General features: G+C 42.3%; 1 protein-coding gene across 1 annotated transcript in view; it reads left to right on the top strand.

Annotated features, from left to right (window-relative positions):
- LOC126252120 (arylsulfatase I-like) overlaps positions 1-21,657 on the top strand; it is a 240,442-nt gene that overhangs the window by 120,668 nt on the left and 98,117 nt on the right. Inside the window, exon 9 of the mRNA XM_049952985.1 lies at positions 20,671-20,830. Coding sequence (XP_049808942.1) covers positions 20,671-20,830 — 160 coding nt within the window. The remainder of the gene's footprint in view (positions 1-20,670; positions 20,831-21,657) is intronic.

Below are 21,657 nucleotides of genomic sequence, written 5' to 3'. Positions count from 1 at the left end.
CCTGCACAGCCTTCGTCAGGTCACCAGTCGAAATTAGAAATTACTGGCAGGCTGCATAAGAGAAAAAGTCGGATGGAAACCCATATAACGAGCCGGTAAAAGAAAATGAAGGACTTTGGTGTATCGGAGAGATAGCCACAATGGAACAGGAACTGCAAAAGATGCTAGAAGAGATAAGATGTGAAATAGCGTTCATTACAGAAACCAAAAACGAGACGAAAAATCTTAGGGGTATAGTATATTATACTATAATATATAAGGGACAGAATAATACAGAGCAGCGCAAGCTGCGGTTAATTAAAGAGGAAATGGAAGAACAGGCTGGTAAGCTTGCAGACTTAGTTGTACTTCTTGTTTCTGTTTATCCTTGTACTTTTGCTTGAGAAACTTACAATTTACTATTCATATTGTCTCCCATTTATTTTATTATGTGTTGTAGTTGAATCAGGGGATTTTATTTAACCTTTTAAATAAACCTGGCTATAAAACAGAAAATACCACTTTCTGTTTATCGTGGCTAAGAGCGGTAGGAAGTTACGTCAGAATTGTGTAACTTTTCAGGCAGAATTGAAACTGATGTGCGCAGGAGACAAACTCAGATATAAATGGATGAAAGACCAGCAGAAAGATGGAAGGACCAAATGTAGCGGCAATACGCTGAGCAAGACCTAACGCACATAACGCACGATAGATGAAGTAGAAGAAGATCGATGTTTAAGTGGAATTAAGTTCCAATGACCTGATATACGGTTATACATACCTACATCAGATTTTATATGAGATTTTAATTACACGTTATATGCAAGGACTATTTGTCATATTGTGATCCGGGTACTGAGAACGTTTCCGCACGCATTTCATGCTATAAAAACTTATGCCGTTTAACAGTGCAAGCTACACAATATTTGGATTGACAATATTCTGCACAGTTGGTTCCACATCCGAATTCAGTATGCATTGTCGGTAATCACCAGTGGTTAGCTCTTTAAGACAACATTGTTTCACTCCCCGTTTTAGTCTCCAGTGTTTATGTTACAAGTCGAATGTTATATCTGATATTCACAGTGAAAGCTGAACAATCAACCCTCCTATCCTCGTAAGTAAGTCAAGTATTAAGATGACACAACCTTTCGGTATCTGCTTTTCTGGAAACTTGTTTCCTATATTGCATTCATAATGAAGGTCTACAAGATAAGTTTTTAAAATATCTAAAATCGCGATTCCTACTGCTACCAACTCCTCGAACACTACATTACTTCAGTTTAATTTAATACTAACTAAAGTTTCTTTATGAGTAAATATAAAATTACTTTCGAAATGAAATATTCCAGTTAATCTAGCTGCCCCGTATCTACCTTCGCGGGTTGTCACTAGTTTTTTCACCCTTTGTCGTACATTCTCCGTAGTTGCACTGAAGCTACTGTTATTCCTGTTTGAGTGACGGTACTCTGTAAATCTCCTTCAATACCAGACTGCGATGTTAGCACTGTTTTAGATTCATATACTTTACTACATCGTTATTCTTATCACGCAAAGTAGAAATCAACTTCTTGAACAACAAGGAATGCTGCTAATGCAGCTAGTTGGTGGTATGATTTTCTCATGGAGCAATGGTTCATGAGACTGTAGATAGTAGATATTTTTAGGATATTCAAGATCAAAAAGACATGCAATATCTTAATCATCTCGTATATTTGTCGCGTCAAAAGGTTCAAGAGTTATCGAACTAAGCCAAGCAGAATAGAAGACGGGAATCGTTGTGTAGCTGTAGAGGCTATTAACATCCAGATATTTGACGTACTATTCATCAATACTCTCAGGATAACTAGAGATGGAACTGTTCCTTACACTAGGCTGTCTACATGATGCATCTGCTCTACTAGTTTTCAGTAAAGCATCCCAAGCCAGTCCAGGTGGAAGAACAGCTCATAGGTTTTAAGACAAAGGCTGCGGAAGCTCTTAGAAACGTCAGAAAATAGCGACACACCAGCTACCAAATCCAGATCACCGTACTCCCCTAGTGTCTTGCACTTGAACAAATACCATACGTCGTATGCCCTATGGTACTCACATTCCGTGATAGTTTCATCAGATAGTAAATTTTTACATTCTTCCATCGGAGATAAGCGAACGTCTAGTAAAACAGATTCGTTATTCACAAACTCATATATGGCTTTCTGTTTAACTAAATTAAGCTAACGATCGTCAGGAAAAAATTCTTGTACCTCCAAATTCGAGTACGACGATCACTTTTCGAGGTAACACGTCAAATAATTGAATGAATCTATAAATCGGGAATTTGTACTACAATACCCTTTGTAAATAATTTGTGCGTCTTCGTATTTAATGCCAGCAGAGAAACATTACAAATGCAACTGTTAGTATAAACTCAGCCCCTTAGTTCAAGTTGTGATTGATATCCGCGGCACCCCGATATCAAAGTAATACTTCTATGTAATCAAACGCAAAGTGTGGATGTTTCGGCAGTTTGTTACAATTACGATGGGGCTATTTGTTTGGTGTAACAACATGACCTATGTAACGTGCAGCTCGTTACGTTTTTCCCTTGTGAAGACAGTATGACAAACGACAAAAACAGATACAAAACGCCAAGGAAGGGCAAGAGCATTAATAACTGATTGTTCACTGAGGAAGACTGCTAATAAATACAAAATAAATTTCATGGCGTAACAGTGATAATATCAAAAAATGAAAATTTATGCAGATGGTAACAATAACAAATATTACACATAATTCTACAGTTTAACTGTCTAAGAGTACATAAATTTATGAAAAAATAATTGAGTGAACATTTTATCTTGAATTAGTTTCCATTCTTTGGCTGTCATCCACAGCAAATATAGTGAATCTTAGTGATCTTAATGACATAATATTTTACTCTCAATTGCAGCCAGTAATTAAATTGTGTTTGCAAGGTTTTGCATAAATCTCCACGAAATATATGGAAGAATCTGTCGCTGGCGCAATAAAGGGAGACTGAAGCAGAGTCTGTACTAGAGAAAGCATTTTAATCAATTTCTTAACCACTAGAAACATTGATTAAGAAGAGTAGCTATTCCGAGAGGATTAGGAAGACTAGGAACAAGAGAAAGACATTAGAAGCGAATAAAACAATGTGTATGTGAAATCAGAAACAGAGAAGGTGGTGAAGAGGGTGAATACAGCGAGGAGAATGATGATGATTATTATGAAGATGAAGAAGAGCTACTAAAAAATTGTAGCAGCACAGCAGATAGACTATCGCATCAGTCTGTAGTAACCGTTACACGATATAGACGAGTCTCGGTCCAGTACAAAGTTTTAATCTGCCAGGAAGTTTCATATCAGCGCACACTCCGCTGCAGAGTGAAAATCTCATTCTGAGAACTCCTTTACTTCGTGCACTTCGTGATCACCAATTCTGGTGTTAAGATTCTCGCTCTTCTCGATTATGCCCCTTCTCATTAGTTTTGTCTTTTTCTGTTTTACACTCGGCCCATATCCTGTACGCATTAAGCTGCTCATTCCATTCAACAGTTCCTGTCATTGCTCTTCACTTTCACTGAGGATAGTGATGCCATCAGCGAATCATCTAATTAAAATACTTTCACTTGAATTTTAATTCTACTTTTGAACATTTCTGCTATTTCTGTCATTGCTTATTCGATGTACAGATTGAACTGATATCCTTCTACTCTGAATTTAAATCCCACTTCTCAAACTTTCATTTATTTCTGCCGCTGCTTCTTCGACTTGTAGATTGATCGGTCTTCTAGTCATACTATTCCTTCTTGGTTCTTGTGTATATTGGAAATCAGATGTCTTTATCTGCTTACTTCTATTTTTTTCATAATTTCGCTCACCTCGCACCGTTCCACAATGACGAAGGTGTTTTCTGGATCGACATGTCCTATGAATATGTCTTGATTTTTATTCAGTCTTGCTTCCGTTATCAAGCGCAAAGTGAGAACTGCCGCTGTGGCTCCTTTACCTGCCCTAAAGTCAAATTGATCTTTATCAACCAGATAGTTTCCTTTTCCATTCCTCTGTATATTATTCTTGCAAGTAAATTGTATTTGTCCGATATCAAAGTGATTGTGCGGTAGTTTTTCCCCTTTCTATCCTCGAAATTGTGTGGGTGAAATCTTTCCGGAAGTCTGATGGTAAGTTGACAGTCTCATAGATTCCATCTAAAGAGCCGTTTGGCTGTCATTTTTCTTAATGCTAACCCTTCCACTCCATTTGATCTCAAGTTTTCCAGAATTTAGTTCAATTCTAACTCTAATACTTAATCCTCTATGTCTCCGTTATGGACTCTAGCTTCTTCTTCTGTCATTTCATCAGAAAAGTTCTCTCCCCCCACCCATAGGGGTCATCAGTGCAATCTTTGTACCTAACCTCTCTTTCCTCTGTGTTAAACGGCGGAATCTCATTCCGCTCGTAATGTTACCACCATCGCCTTCAGTTTCACAGAAGGTTGTTTTCACTTTTTTATCTGCTGAATCACTCTTTCTGACGATTATTTCGTTTTCGACTTCTTCACATGTTTCCTGCCGCAATTTCGTCTTGACTGGCAACAATCGTATTTATTTCATTCCCACGTGAATTGCATTTCTGTATTCCTGAATTTCTCTACTTCCTTCTTTCATCGTTCAGTTGAAGTATTTCTTCTGTTAACCATGGTTTTTTTTCGCAGTTAATATCTTTGTTAATATCTAATTAACGGATCTGAGAAATACGTGGTCTGGCCGTTCGGCCGATATTCCATCCCGCGACCTTTCTTCTTCCATACACGCGCTTTACTACTTTTCTATTTTGAAATCTTAAAACTTACTACTCAAAACAGTATAAAACTAAATGGGAGTTAATCCTACGTGGCTACGCCACTTTTACGCTCAACAAAGGAAATAGGATCCTTTCTCCTTTCCAGTCGTTGCCCGCAATAAGTTTTTGCATATTTTAATTTACAAATGACCAACCACATAACTGGTATGAACTGTATAACAATACACCTGAAAAGAGGCTGTGACAAGAATACCACAAGGACCGGTTAACTCAACCAATAAGGGGTTCAACATATTGGCCAATAAGCTGCGATATCATAGCAGGCGCAAACACTAACATACGCTGTGGCCATATATTGGTGGAAGGTGAATGGGCCATTATGGTCCCTTCCATCTAGAACGTAATGAAGATAGGACTGATCTAGAGCAGGCAACATAATACAGAGCATGCAACGTAACATCGCCGTCTTGAGAGCCTGATGTCGAATCAGATGATATAGAGAAGTCATTTCATCTACAACAACGGAACGTGCTATGGATCACATCCTTAACCCTTCCATTTGACTGTGCTTTAACGTAACAACTGCGTTTTGCAAGACTGACGTGTGTACTCTTCACTTGAGCCTGATGAGTACCTTCATTACCCCAGCGGTGTAAGGCGCTGCAGGCATGGACTGTGCGGCTGGTCCCGGCGGAGGTTCGAGTGCTCCTTCAGGCATGGGTGTGTGTGTTTGTCCTTAGGGTAATTTAGGTTAAGTAGTGTGTAAGCTTAGGGAGTGATGACCTTAGCAGATAAGTCCCATAAGATTTCACACACATTTGAACATTTTTGAGTACTTTCATAAACGTCACATAAGAGAGAACAGTAAAATTCTTGCGTCCTCCGAAATTCCCGCTCTATCACTGCAAAACCACGTCACGTTTGTCGGAATCTTGGCTTTGCCAGTTTAATCCATTATTCCAAACTGGAGGCTATCAGGAGTTGAACGGAGACTGTGGTCCCACGCTTCCCGCATCACCCCATCCAGAGAGGGATCTTCCAGGTGCGCCACATTCATCATCCAAGGCGACAGATATAATTTATGTGTGATTTAACGTAACAGTGCCTGCACTGTGGTCCGTGAACCTGACATCGACAGCCAAAATCCTACCACGTAGCCTGTCAGATAAATAAAATCCAACCCGCCAACTGCTAGAAGCAAAAATAAAATAGGTAAATTCGAAGAGAGTCGGATATTTGCAGACCACTATATCTTGCAGTTTCAAGAAACGAACTAAATCTGGCAATTGCCACCAGAAATTAAAATTGGAAGGCTGGCCTACAGGACACAAGATTCAGTTAATACCATCACCGATCAGAATACTTCGCGGACCTTTCATTAACATATAAACCCGCTCTCCCTTATAAAAATTGGTCCAGAGATCGTCCGATACCGGTCGGTGCATAATGGAGAATCAAGGTTAGACGAAAGGAGTACATCCCATTCCTTTACCTCCCTAAAAGTGAAGCAGCCCCCGTGGAACATTCTGGAGCCACATTAAACACAGTGCAATAGCCAGGAAAGAAATGCGAGTAAATTGTTCTTCTTGTAGGAAGACGACATCGGCACAGGAATCATAGATAAATTTACACATTGAAGCGAGCCGCAGGCCCGATTCCTCCTCATTAACATTCAAAGAAAGGAACGTATAAGTCTGCATACTTTAACAACAACAAACAAAATTTGATCTGCCAACCAACTGAATTACGTCATAAATGTGTGTCTAGATCCACTGGTGAGTCCATTGACGAATCAGAGGTTGTCAGGCTTGCACTTCCGCCTCTTCAATGTTTATATTTCTTGTTTTTTGAGCCACGACGCGCTCTGATTGGACGCCTTTTTTACAACGCCACGAGGTAATACAGCGTCGGCAGTATCGGACGTAGGCGGTTCTTGACCATTAACCAGAGCAACTGACAGACAACGATCCGCAGAGACCCACTCCAAACGATTGATCCTTGCGATTCAGATCGACGCACAAGGGAGGGGTCAGGCACTAAAACAGCTGGATTGAGAGGTAGAATTTCCTGGCTACCAATCGCTTCCACTGGAGTGACAACATCGGTCGCTACAAGGAACAGGTAATTCTAGGAGAGCCTCAATTTTCTGCTGTTCACTCACTGGAACATTAGAAGGCTCAACGACTTCCCCACTCTTGGATGGGTCCGCAGGATTTACCTCAGTCGCTGAAGAAATAATTCGGGAAACGTTGGGGACCTCAGCTGCTGTTTCCGCACCCATCAGGAATGCGGAACTCAGCACTACGAGATACATCAATCGGCGACGTTACTTCATGGTGAGGTGTGTGAGGAGTTGACGTAACCGATTCCTGAATATCCGGCGTAAGATGTCTCTCGTGTTGCGATGCGGGTACTGCCAGGTAGGCAGCTAAAAATTGAAGACCGTGCCCGTGCTTGCGAGGGTAAAGGCGGAAAGTCGGGAGCAGTAAGCAGTGCGTCCCTCTCTCGTTCTATTTCACCGGTGTACACGTGGGCGGAGGAGCGGATAGAGGTTCAGGGCACTCTCTTGTCCTAGGGGTGGGAAATTTCCCCTAAAGGCGGAAGAATCAGCAATGATCAAAGACATGAGGATGCAGAAGGCAATGGAAACCACTGCATTAAAGACACGTAACGTGTATCCACAGGACATGTGGCCCGTATTTGAAGAAGTGTCATAATGATCTCTCCATTGGCAAAAGATTCCGGATTGGTCCCCCATTCGGATGTCCGGGAGGGGACTGCCAAGGGGGAGGTTACCATGAGAAAAAGATTGAATAATCTACAAAAGGATAACGTTCTGCGACTCGGGGCGTGGAATGTCAGAAGCTTGAACGTGGTAGGGAAACTAGAAAATATGAAAAGGGAACTGCAAAGGATCAATCTATATATAGTAGGGGTCAGTGAAGTGAAGTGGAAGGAAGACAAGGATTTCTGGTCAAATGAGTATCGGGTAATATCAGCAGCAGCAGAAAATGGTATAACAGGTGTAGGATTCGTTATAGGGTGTGTTACTGTGAACAGTTCAGTGACCGTGTTGTTCTAATCAGAATCGACAGCAGACCAACGATAGTTCAGGTATACATGCCGACGTCGCAAGCTGAAGATGAAAGGTTAATGCGGTATGTAAAGGGGGACGAAAATCTAATAGTCATGGGCTACTGGAATGCAGTTGTAGGGGAAGGAGTAGAAGAAAAGGTTACAGGAGAATATGGGCTTGGGACAAGGAATGAAAGAGGAGAGAGACTAATTGAGTTCTGTAACAAGTTTCACATAGTAATAGCGAATACCCTGTTCAAGAATCACAAGAGGAGGAGGTATACTTGGAAAAGGCCGGGAGATACGGGAAGATTTCAATTAGATTACATCATGGTCAGACAGATATTCCGAAATCAGATACTGGATTCTAAGGTGTACCCAGGAGCAGATATAGGCTCAGATCACAATATAGTAGTGATGAAGAGTAGGCTGAAGTTCAAGACATTAGTCAGGAAGAATCAATACGTAAAGAAGTGGGATACGGAAGTACTAAGGAATGACGAGATACGTTTGAAGTTCTCTGACGATATAGATACAGCAATAAGGAATAGCGCAGTAGGCAGTACAGTTGAAGAGGAATGGACATCTCTAAAAAGGGCCATCACAGAAGTTGGGAAGGAAAACATAGGTACAAAGAAGGTAGCTGTGAAGAAACCATGGGTAACAGAAGAAATAATTCAGTTGATTGATGAAAGGAGGAAGTACAAACATGTTCCGGGAAAATCAGGAATACGGAAATACAAGTCGCTGAGGAATGAAATAAATAGGAAGTGCAGGGAAGCTAAGACGAAATGGCTGCAGGAAAAATGTGAAGACATCGAAAAAGATATGATTGTCGGAAGGACAGACTCAGCATACAGGAAAGTCAAAACAACCTTTGGTGACATTAGAAGCAACGGTGGTAACATTAAGAGTGCAACGGGAATTCCACTGTTAAATGCAGAGCAGAGAGCAGATAGGTGGAAAGAATATATTGAAAGCCTCTATGAGGGTGAAGATTTGTCTGATGTGATAGAAGAAGAAACAAGAGTCGATTTAGAAGAGATAGGGGATCCAGTATTAGAATCGGAATTTAAAAGAGCTTTGGAGGACTTACGGTCAAATAAGGCAGAAGGGATGGATAACATTCCATCAGAATTTCTAAAATCATTGGGGGAAGTGGCAACAAAACGACTATTCACGTTGGTGTGTAGAATATATGAGTCTGGCGACATACCATCTGACTTTCGGAAAAGCATCATCCACACAATTCCGAAGACGGCAAGAGCTGACAAGTGTGAGAATTATCGCACAATCAGCTTAACAGCTCATGCATCGAAGCTGCTTACAAGAATAATATACAGAAGAATGGAAAAGAAAATTGAGAATGCGCTAGGTGACGATCAGTTCGGCTTTAGGAAAAGTAAAGGGACGAGAAAGGCAATTCTGACGTTACGGCTAATAATGGAAGCAAGGCTAAAGAAAAATCAAGACACTTTCACAGGAATTGTCGACCTGGAAAAAGCGTTCGACAATATAAAATGGTGCAAGCTGTTCGAGATTCTGAAAAAAGTACGTGTAAGCTATAGGGAGAGACGGGTCATGTAGATTATGTGCAAAAACCAAGAGGGTATAATAAGAGTGGCCGATCAAGAACGAAGTGCTCGTATTAAGAAGGGTGTAAGACAAGGCTGTAGCCTTTCGCCCCTACTCTTCAATCTGTACATCGAGGAAGCAATGATGGAAATAAAAGAAAGGTTCAGGAGTGGAATTAAAATACAAGGTGAAAGGATATCAATGATACGATTCGCTGACGACATTGCTATCCTGAGTGAAAGTGAAGAAAAACGATTTACTGAACGGAATGAACAGTCTAATGAGTACGCAGTATGGTCTGAGAGCAAACCGGAGAAAGACGAAGGTAATGAGAAGTAGTAGAAATGAGAACAGCGAGAAACTTAACATCAGGATTGATGGTCACGAAGTCAATGAAGTTAAGGAATTCTGATACCTAGGCAGTAAAATAACCAATGACGGACGGAGCAAGGAGGACGTCAAAAGCAGACTCGCTATGGGAAAAAAGGCATTTCTGGCCAAGAGGAGTCTACTAATATCAAATACCGGCCTTAATTTGAGGAAGAAATTTCTGAGGATGTACGTTTGGAGTACAGCATTGTATGGTAGTGAAACATGGACTGTGGGAAAACCGGAAGAGAAGAGAATCGAAGCATTTGAGATGTGGAGCTATAGACGAATGTTGAAAATTAGGTGGACTGATAAGGTAAGGAATGAGGAGGTTGTACGCAGAATCGGAGAGGAAAGGAATATGTGGAAAACACTGATAAGGAGAAGGGACAGGATGGTAGGACATCTGCTAAGACATGAGGGAATGACTTCCATGGTACTAGAGGGAGCTGTAGAGGGCAAAAACTGTAGAGGAAGACAGAGATTGGAATACGTCAAGCAAATAATTGAGGACGTAGGTTGCAAGTGCTACTCTGAGATGAAGAGGTTAGCACAGGAAAGGAATTCGTGGCGGGCCGCATCAAACCAGTCAGTAGACTGATGACAAAAAAAAAAAAAAAAAAAAAAAAAGGAGAAGCTGAAGACTCATGCATGTACCAATGTTAATAACACCTCATCGGCAACTACAGCTGAAATGGGCACGCTGTCATCGGCACTCGACTTTGGCGCAGTAGCAGAACGTTGCATGGTCTGATGACTCCCCATAATTTCTTCATCATGCCGATGGGAGTGCTCGAAACCGTCGTGTTCCAGGAGAACACCTCCTTGACACCTGTACTGCACGACTGAGACAAGCTGGCGGCAGGTTCAATTATGGTCTGGAGAACACCTACATTGGCATCCATGGGTCCAGTGGAAATCGTACACTGGTTGCGGGCCACGTACATCCCTTCATGAGGATCAAGTTTCTCGACAGCAGTGGCATTTTTCAGCAAGACGATGCGCCATGTTACAATTCCAGGAGTGTGATGGAATGGTTCTAGGAACACAATGGCGAGATCCAGTTGATGTGCTGGCCCCAAAAGTCGCCAGATATGAACCTGGTAGATTGTGATACGATCGAACATGGTATCAGACCTCATCGCCCCCTCCTCGGAATTTACGGGAATTAGGTGACTCGTGTGTGCAGAAATGATGCTGACTCCCTACAGCGACGTGATGCGTCGGCGGTGTTACCCGTGCAAAAGTTCGGCATACCGGCTATTAGGTAGGTGGTCGTAATGTACTGGTTGATTAGTGTATTAAGCTCTCCATTCTTTCATATGTTATGCTTTGCATGAGAAAGTAATGGAAGAGTAAAGCGTAGCAGAAAAAATTTTCCGATCGGTCTGTCAGTGTCCAGGTGTCATTCACATCTTCAGCTTGACACATTGAACTTTAAGTATACAGCTGTAATTTCTTAACATAACCTAACAAACAGGACTTTGATGTGTTTGTGTTTGTAACTGCGTGTGTGTGTGTGTGTGTGTGTGTGTGTGTGTGTGTGTGTGTGTGGATGAGAGAGAGAGAGAGAGGGGGGAATGGTGGAATTTAGTGAGGACGCAGAATTTTATTTACAGTAATTGACAGAAATATTTATGAATGAATGTGTGTTTATGCGTGTGTGTGTGTGTGTGTGTGTGTGTGTGTGTGTGTGTGTGTGTGTGTATGTGTGTGTGTGAAAGCAACCATCCTGTACTCACTGCGTCTTCCGCTGCACGCACGCTACCCGCAAGTGTGTACTCATGGGCTCGGTACTACACCTGTAATACTGTGGGACAGAGTTAGCATAGACGTAATACTTCATTTCACCCCTACTTTTATTTGTATTCTGAATCTTCTTTTATTTTCTCCATTTGTCTTCGATATACGAGCTACAACATATCTGAAATAAAAACCATGTATTGTTGCTTTTATGTAATTTTTTTGTTCTATTTTTATTTTATGTTTTAAAAGAATCTGAATATGGGAATAACTGAAAGATGTCATTAATGACGTTAAAATTTGAAAGCTAACTATCGTCTATAAATTCAACTATAAGTTCCAATATTTGTAATTTGCAGAAGCCGTTTCCATGATCTTTCCATTTAATTGCGAATATGTTTTATGTGACGACAACAGTTAACCTTCGCAATATAAGCTCAATGGGACACTGTCCACTATCACGGGAAATGAATATTTGTAAGAATGATCATTTATTCCAGAAAATTAATTATAGAATGTGCAGCTAAGAGTATCTAGATGAAGTGGAGTTCCTAACACGAACCGTCTGTGTGGTGTATATATAAAAGCTGTTTCTATATTTCGTAACATACAGGACCATTTCTTGAGCTCACAACTAACACAATTAACTTAAGAACAAACGGGAAAGTTTTAACTGAGCATTTTTTAAGAGACTACAAGTAAAGAGTGATGACTTCGTTGCTGAATTTACAATAGGTTTCCGGCTCGACAACTCCCCTCTAGCTATTAAAAAACACATAATATGAAGACAATACCAGCGGTGTTGCTGAATGTTTAAAGTATGTGTGGTGAGTCAAGTACTTTAACTTGCGATGGAATCATGCACCACCTGTGGCAGGTGAGAATAGTTAAGCACGTGGTGAAGGAGAAAGAAAGGAATCGCTAGAGCAGTTACATGGGAGCACAGTTTATTTGAAAGGTGCTCTGTTAGATAAAAATACCTTTATACAGGATCACAATTACTCATTAAGGGCCATTAATTAACAATGAAGTCCAAAACAAATACAAATAGGGATTCTGTTTCACAATTTCTAAAATCCACATGACATGCTACCAGTTATGTTGGGAAATTTATATTCTGTATAGGCACAGATGGCGATGGTATATATGGATACCCCACTCGATATGGGCACAAAACTCAAACCATTAGACAAAATCTACTGTAAAAGTTACGGTTTTAATGAGAAAGCAAAATAAAAGACGAAAGGATTTACTACAGATAACTACAACATTTGCACCATTGTGGAAACAAAACGAGACCTGTCAGTCTTTCATGGGATTCTGAGGGCACAGCGCTACGTCTCCGCCATACTGCGTCCTAATATCTTAGTATTCGAGAGCTGTCAACACAATACTTGTTGACACATGGATTATGTGTGTATAATCCCACAGCATGATATTTCAGAACTCCCATTGGCAACCAGGTCCTGAGGTAAGTGCCTAACTAAATATATACACCGCACCAAACAAAAGAAGTACCCAGGAAGAGAGGAGAAACAAAATGAAACCTCACGAATTGAAGAGGAATTTATTATTATTTCACTGATTTCAGTATCTAGTCAGCCTTACAAAGAATTTCACAGCAAGAACCCACTTATGAGTATGGCCTGGATCCATAAATTTATTTTGATGGGATGGGTGTTATAAAACCGTTCTGTGCTTTTCTCAGGCAAGCTGACTGACGAATTTTGTGAATGGTTGATATCCTTGATACTGCAGGTGGGGTGGAGTTCATGTCTAAGCTTGTCTCACATATGTTCTGGATCTGGAGAAATTGCTGACACAGGCGTATCTCAGCGTTACTTAGAGGGTTCATGGAGACACACGACCCCTGTGGATGACCATTCTGATGCTGTAAAGTGGCATGATAGTGTCGCTTGAGGGAACACTTGAGGGTGCAGGATCTCTGTGACATTTTCTTTGCCTTCTGATTTCCCACAGTCACTACCTGCTGTGGCCTGAATTCATAATACCTCAACATGACGCCCAACTATATGACGTGAGGAGTAGCCCTGCTGTGCCACTCCAAAACATTGGACGAAAGGAATTTCTCTCCAGGTCAGCACCTTGCTCGGCGATGATGCACATCCAGAGTCGTGTCCAGGTTATTGATTGGTGACTCCATGGAGTGCTGTGTACACAACGACCATCTACATGAAGGAAGGTCAGCGTTGGCCGTAATATTGATGGTTTATTGATAGCAAAATCGATTTTCAATCATATATTGATCATCTTCAGTGCTGTGGTGTACAAATTAAACTCATAGCCACTGGTTTCTAGTTATTATCAGAAACCAGTGGCTATGAGTTTAATTTGTACACCACAGCACTGAAGATGATCAATATATTATTGAAAATCGATTTTGCTATTAATAAAACATCAATATTACGGCCAACGCTGACCTTCTAATTTCGTGTCGAATAATAATTCATTTCAGGACTTAATCCTAGCCCATTCATCAGCAGTTTACAGTTTCTCGCCACAGCACTATAAACACAGCCATTTGTATTGTGATGTCAGTGGCAGCCTACACGTGGAATGGTAGCAGACTAGACCAGCTGTTCCCAGTCTCTGAGCAATGACCAATGGTGCAAGTGCACCCAAAATGTTTCAGGGAGTATATTACTTTTTCTTTGATGGCATGCACAAATCTGAAGGGCAATGACGTGGTTTTTGCACATAGACGACCAGAAGCTTTATGACAGGTATGCCTGCCTACAGGTTCCCATGCAGTCCAACTCTGGGCCACTGGGAGCAAATAAATGACTTTCAAGTCCCAGGCAACAGGTGTGTTGTGGAGGTACGTTCAGCCTGCTTTATTGAACTGTACTGCAGGTGCTACATGTACCAGTGAGCATGGCTAGAGACAGGGTGAGATGGATCTAGGGGGCGGGTGGATGGATAGAGCGACAGGTGGGAAAATGGAGTGAGAGACAGTTGGAAAAGGTGATGCATAAGGCAGGTGGAAGATATAAAGGGGTAGTGGGCAGGTTCAAAAGGAAGAGGAGGAGACAAAGTTGGAAAGACAGAAGGCGGAGGGGAGGAAAAATATGGTCAGAGAGAGATGGTGGAAGAAATGAACAAAGAAAGGGGAAGGAAGAGATGAAAGGCAGGGAAAATGGGGAGACAGATAGGGGTGGGAGGGTAATGTAACAAGCAGAGGGTGAAAGACAGAGAGGGGAGGAGGAGGTCTGTTGGACACATGTGTCAAATATATACATGGGTGAAGCTATGGGGTTAACGTTAGTGTACACTGATGGAAAAAAGATCAAAACGTCAAAATGTAACTGATGTCGAGCAGTGAAATTTTGTAATACATTTATCTAGGTAACATATTTAAGAGATAAACATTGCAAGATCACCGGTTAATGTAAACCTGAGATAAGCCATCGCAAATGTGAAATGCTGCTCAATTAATAACCAGGGTAACCAGGGGTGGGTCTAGAAGTCGGTCAAGGGGTGGGGGGGCTAATTGCGGGGTGGGGGAGGGGTTTTGGGGAATGTAATATCCCTTAACAAAAGGAGAGCTGTGGTCCTCCACCGACATATTGGTCAAATTTGGTGTTGCTTAAAGTAGTTTCTGGTAACAGTTTTGGAGTTCAGGGTAAAAACGTGTCTACAGAACGTGTGTGCCCGGGAAAATAATACGATTTGACCAAGATGTCCGGCGATTTCGAAGATTTTGTCTGGGGTCAGCAATTTAAGTGTTGGTATACATACCCGGTATATTTAGCTATCTTGATTATTGTAAGTAGTACTCGTACATAAATATACATTCAGTGTATATTAATAAATAATAAGACGCCCATTTTAAGTTAAATGATATTTATTGGTTTAGATAGTAAGGTATTTGTCGCTCTTATCCCTTTGTTAAAATGTGTTTGAAATACATTGCAACCTACATTGCTGCATAAATAAAAACAAGTGATTGAATATGTTATATTAATATGTTGGCTGATTTCTGAAGTAATTTTATCCAGTGTAAAATGATGCTCCATTGAGGGGAGGGGGGCTATAGCCCTCATAGCGCCCCCCCCCCCCCCTTGCCACTGCCCCTGAGTGTAACCGCTAGGATCTCGAATGCAAGCATGGAAATGTGCGTTCATTGTGTTGCACAAGTGCCAGATGTCAGTTTCTCGGATCGAGTTCCATGCCTGTTGCACTTGGTCAGTCAATAAATGAACGATTAATGCTCTTTGGGGATGATGTTGAAGCTGTCGTCCGATGGTATCTCATTTTTGCTCGACTGGAGACAGATCTGTTGGTAGAGCAAGCCAAGGCAACATGTCGACACTCTGTAGAGCATGTTTGGTTACAACTGCGGAATGTGAGAGAGAGTTATCCTCATGATAAACACTCCCTCGAATGCTGTTCATGAATGGCAGCATAACATGTCGAATCAGCAGACCGCCGTACAAAGTTAGTCAGGGTACGTGGGATAACGACGAGAATGCTCCTGCAGTCATGCCAAATCGTGCACCAGACCATAACTGCAGGTGTAGGCCCAATGTGTCCGGCTCGTAGGCAGGTTATTTGATGGCCCTCAACTGACCTCTTTGTAACCAACACTTGACCATCACTGCCACCGACACGGAATTAACTTTTGTTAGAAAACACAAGAGATCTCCACTCTGTTCTCCAATAAGCTCTTGCTTGACACCACTGAAGCTGGAAACGGGGGTGGTTGGTGGTCAGTGAAATACACGTTACAGGGCGTCTGGGTCGGGGCTGTACTTCATGTAATCTATTTTTTGTAGTTCGTTGAGTCACTGTGGTGACAACTCATGCTCAAATTACTGCCGCAGATGCAGGACGATATGTAGTTCCACGTGGCCACCCTTACCCAGTCTTCTTGCGACTGCACGCTCTCTTGATCACTGTTGTCAGCAGTCAGCTTCATTAGCTACGTTCCTGCAAGTCTTTCTGCAGTATCGCAGAAAGAACACCCACCTCTCGTAGTCTTACTACACCACCTCGTTCAAGCTCAGTGGGGTACTGATAATAGCGTCTTTGTCACCCTAAAGACATTCTTGATTAATGTGAACTCATCACGTCCAATCTCAAAGGTAACTAACACTCATGACAATTACAAATTGTATTTAAAACTGATTTGCATCCTTATACTCGTAGTCACATTACTAGCACCACTCGCTACCGACAGGCGCGGAATTTGAACAGACATCATCTTTCAGATGTAGAAACACGCCAACCTGCTGTACTTTCGTTCCTATAGCACAACTCCATCTTTGTGTTGCTGTTTCTTTTTCCGGCTGTGTATACAGGGTGGAGCAAATAAAAGTGGCCTGGAGAACAGAGTTCCAGAGTACCAAGAAACTCAGCAGAGTGCTAACCTGACAACAGCAGATGCTGAAGATAACCACCTTTTATCTCTTGGCATTTTTGGGCACTAGCTTTCTAATTTCAGAATGAAACTTCCGGACAGAATAAAAACTGTCTGCCAGAGCGAGTCTCGGTCAGGTACACAGTTTTGATCTGCTAGGATGTTTCATATCAGTGCACACACCGCTGCAGAGTGAAAATGTCATTCTGGTGTCATCACAGTGTGTCTTTCTGACTTGTTCGAAACAGAGCCCGTCTGACGCCATTTTTGGACTAGGCTTTGCACGGTACACTCTACTTGCTGTCACTTTGACACCATTAAACTTCTTAGCAAACGGCTGACCACACCGTTTTCATGACTTTGTTTTCACATAACTTTCCACAACGAACAGCCACTGCTCCACTGTTAGTAGCATCGTCCCGTTTGCACTGCTGCACTCACACTGGCACAGCGCACACTACGCTCTGAACCCGTATGGATCACGCGGAGGAGTGTGATTATATACATACAGTACATTTACGTCCAGCCGTATCCTCTCGTCCAGACCACTTTCATTTGTCCACCTTGTACATATGGTGTATATATTTGGACGTATGTGTGCACATATTTTCACATCTCCTCCTAAACCAGTGGATCGATTTCAACCAACCTTGGTAGATATAGGACTTATTGTCTGGAAAGAGGTCCATGGGGTAAGACTTAAATAACTCCCATAGAATATGGGGAGAGAATGAAAGGCTTTGTAATCTGTTACACATTGAATTGAGTGGACGTGTACGGCTGAAGGCGAGCTCTAGAGGGAGGAAATGATAGTGAGAGGGGAAGGAGGAGATGGAGAGAAAAACGGAGGAGGCGACAGACAGAGGGAAAAGATGAGATATATATAGAGAGGAGGAGGACGACATCGATGTAGAGAGGAAGGAGGTGGGTAGGGAGATAGAAAGCGAGAAGTACGAAAAGAGAGTGGGAAAAGAAGGAGGAGGTGAGAAAGAGAGAGTGAGAAGCTAGACCGAGAGAAGACGAAATGTACAGAGATATATAGAGCGAGGAGGAGGAGGACATCGATAGACAGAGGGAGGGGATGGGAAAGAAGATGAAGAGAGAAAGAAGATGAGATGAAAAGAGAGAGGGGAAAGAAGGAGATGGTCTGAAAGAGGGGAGGGGGAAGCAAGACAGAGAGAAGACGAAATGTACAGAAAGGAGTGAGGAGAAGGGTGGCAGAAAGAGGGGGAGGAGGAGGTGTAAAGAGAGAAAGGTAACGCTAGCGATGGACAGAAAGGGCGGAACTAGGAGATGGACAGAGAGAAGGGGGAACTGTAGGAGGCAAGTGGAAGCTAGAGTGTCGGAACAGGAAGTTGGTGTGAGTTGGAAAGTGGAGGTAATGTGTGTGTAAGGTACACCTAATGCCCTGAGGATGAGTATGAGGAAGGGTGACATTTAATAATGTTATGAAACTGTCGTTTCGTTCTTGTATTTAGTTGACTTGGAGCACTTCAAAAATATGAAGTGGACTTTATCTATTATTTGTACTGCTCATTGTGTCAATAAGGTCGCGAGAGTGACGCAATGCTTTGTTCGGCGTTTTTAAGGACCAAGGGTCATGTCACACGGCTGAACACCACAGGTACATTCAAAATCTTCTCTGGGTCCCACGGTGTAAACCAGCCGAAAATCACACAAAGTGCGAAATATATTACGCATATGCGTATGCAGACGTGCAGACGACGCTGATGAATATATATATATATATATATATATATATATATATATATATATATATATATATATATGCTGTTATAAAAAGGTACGGCCAAACTTTCAGGAAACATTCCTCACACACAAAGAAAGAAAATATGTTATGTGGACATGTGTCCGGAAACGCTTACTTTCCGTGTTAGAGCTCATTTTATTACTTCTCTTCAAATCACATCAATCATGGAATGGAAACACACAGCTACAGAACAACAGAACGTACCTGCGTGACTTCAAACACTTTGTTACAAGAAATGTTCAGAATGTCCTCCGCTAGCGAGGATACATGCATCCACCCTCCGTCGCATGGAATCCCTGATGCGCTGATGCAGCCCTGGAGAACCGCGTATTGTATCACAGCCGTCCACAATACGAGCACGAAGAGTCTCTACATTTGGTACCGGGGTTGCGTAGACAAGAGCTTTCAAATGCCCCCATAAATGAAAGTCAAGAGGGTTGAGGTCAGGAGAGCGTGGAGGCCATGGAATTGGTCCGCTTCTACCAATCCATCGGTCACCAAATCTGTTGTTGAGAAGCGTACGAACACTTCGACTGAAATGTGCAGGAGCTCCATCGTGCATGAACCACATGTTGTGTCGTACTTGTAAAGGCACATGTTCTAGCAGCACAAGTAGAGTATCCCGTATGAAATCATGATAACGTGCTCCATTGAGCGTAGGTGGAAGAACATGGGGCCCAATCCAGACATCACCAACACTGCCTGCCCAAATGTTCACAGAAAATCTGTGTTGATGACGTGATTGCACAATTGCGTGCGGATTATCGTCAGCCCACACGTGTTGGCTGGCTCAAATGGCTCTGAGCACTATGGGACTCAACTGCTGAGGTCATTAGTCCCCTAGAACTTAGAACTAGTTAAACCTAACTAACCTAAGGACATCACAAATATCCATGCCCGAGGCAGGATTCGAACCTGCGACCGTAGAGGTCTTGCGGTTCCAGACTGCAGCGCCTTTAACCGCACGGCCACTTCGGCCGGCCCCACACGTGTTGATTGTGAAAATTTACAATTTGATCACGTTGGAATGAAGCCTCATCTGTAAAGAGAACATTTGCACTGGAATGAGGATTGACACATTGTTGGATGAACCATTCGCAGAAGTGTACCCGTGGAGGCCAATCAGCTGCTGATAGTGCCTGCACACGCTGTACATGGTACGGAAACAACTGGTTCTCCCGTAGCACTCTCAATACAGTGACGTGGTCAACGTTACCTTGTACAGCAGCAACTTCTCTGACGCTGACATTAGGGTTATCGTCAACTGCACGAAGAATTGCCTCGTCCATTGCAGGTGTCCTCGTCGTTCTAGGTCTTCCCCAGTCGCGAGTCATAGGCTGGAATGTTCCGTGCTCCCTAAGACGCCGATCAATTGCTTCGAACGTCTTCCTGTCGGGACACCTTCGTTCTGGAAATCTGTCTCGATACAAACGTACCGCGCCACGGCTATTGACCTGTGCTAACCCATACATCAAATGGGCATCTGCCAACTCCGCATTTGTAAACATTGCACTGACTGCAAAACCACGTTCGTGATGGACACTAACCTGTTGATGCTACGTGCTGATGTGCTTGATGCTAGTACTGTAGAGCAATGAGTCGCATGTCAACACAAGCACCGAAGTCAACATTACCTTCCTTCAATTGGGCCAACTGGTGGTGAATCGCGAAAGTACAGTACATACTGACGAAACTAAAATGAGCTCTAACATGGAAATTAAGCGTTTCCGGACACATGTCCACATAACATCTTTTCTTTAGTTGTGTGTGAGGAATGTTTCCTGAAAGTTTGGCCGTACCTTTTTGTAACACCCTATATATATATATATATATATATATATATATATATATATATATATATATATATATATATATATATATATAAGGCTGCTGTGATCCACTTCAGCTAATCTTTAACTACACAAAGTGACAGTTAGATCTAAATTACTGCCTTTTGCTTTGTGTTCCTTAGGGCTGGAATGATGTCAGTTTTCACGGTTCCAATCAAATTCGTACACCCAACATCGACGCATTGGCTTACCATGGGATCATCTTGAACAACCATTATGTTCAACCAGTCTGCACACCCTCCAGAGCCGCCTTTATGACGGGAAAGTACCCTATACGCACAGGTGAGCAATATGTAGAATCTAAGACAAAAAAAAAAGACACACCACAAAAGATTCATCCAAACTGGACGTAAATCGGAAGATGTTATGTAAATATGGAGACTAACAGATGTTTACTATTTCAGAAAAACTGGACGATTTTTTGAAGAGAATGAGCTTCAGCAACTGAGCAGGTCATTAACATGATGGTCGATCTCCGGCTTATACGAAATCAGTTATCCGGCTAGACGTATATTGCGAGAGCAGTTGAATGTCCTCCTGAGCGATATCGTGCCAAAGTCTATCCAATTGGTGTGTTAGATCGTCAAATTCCCGAGCTGGTTGGAGTGTGCTGTCCATAATCCATCAACTATTCTCAACTGGGGAGAGATCTGGTGACCTTTCTGGCTAAGGTAGGGTTTAGCAAGCACGAAAACTCTCGTCATACGCGGGCAGGCAGTATCTTGCTCAAATGTAAGCCCAGGATGACTTTCCATAAAGGGAAACAAAGTGGGGCATAGAGTATCGCCGACGTATCACTATACTGTAAGAGTGGTGCAGATGACAACCAACGAGGTCCTACTACGAAAAGAAATGGCACCTCATACCAACGCTCCTGGCAACCGGGCAATATGACGGCCAACAGTTAAGTTGGTACGGCACTGCTGACCAGAGCGTCTGCAGACATGTCACTGGTCATTGAGACGAACTTCTAATCGGGACTCATCACTAAAGGCTACTCTACTACAGTCAATGAGTTTCGAGGCCAAAGACATCTTCGGAAACGCCCTGGACAGCAATGGTATACTAACCCAAATGTCACTTGCTACAAGCCCTGTATTGTTGCTCGT

The sequence above is a fragment of the Schistocerca nitens genome, chromosome 4, assembly GCF_023898315.1.
Source record: "Schistocerca nitens isolate TAMUIC-IGC-003100 chromosome 4, iqSchNite1.1, whole genome shotgun sequence".
Lineage (NCBI taxonomy): Eukaryota > Metazoa > Arthropoda > Insecta > Orthoptera > Acrididae > Schistocerca > Schistocerca nitens.
Note: the sequence above shows the minus strand (reverse complement) of the source record. Positions and strands in the feature narration are given on the sequence as shown.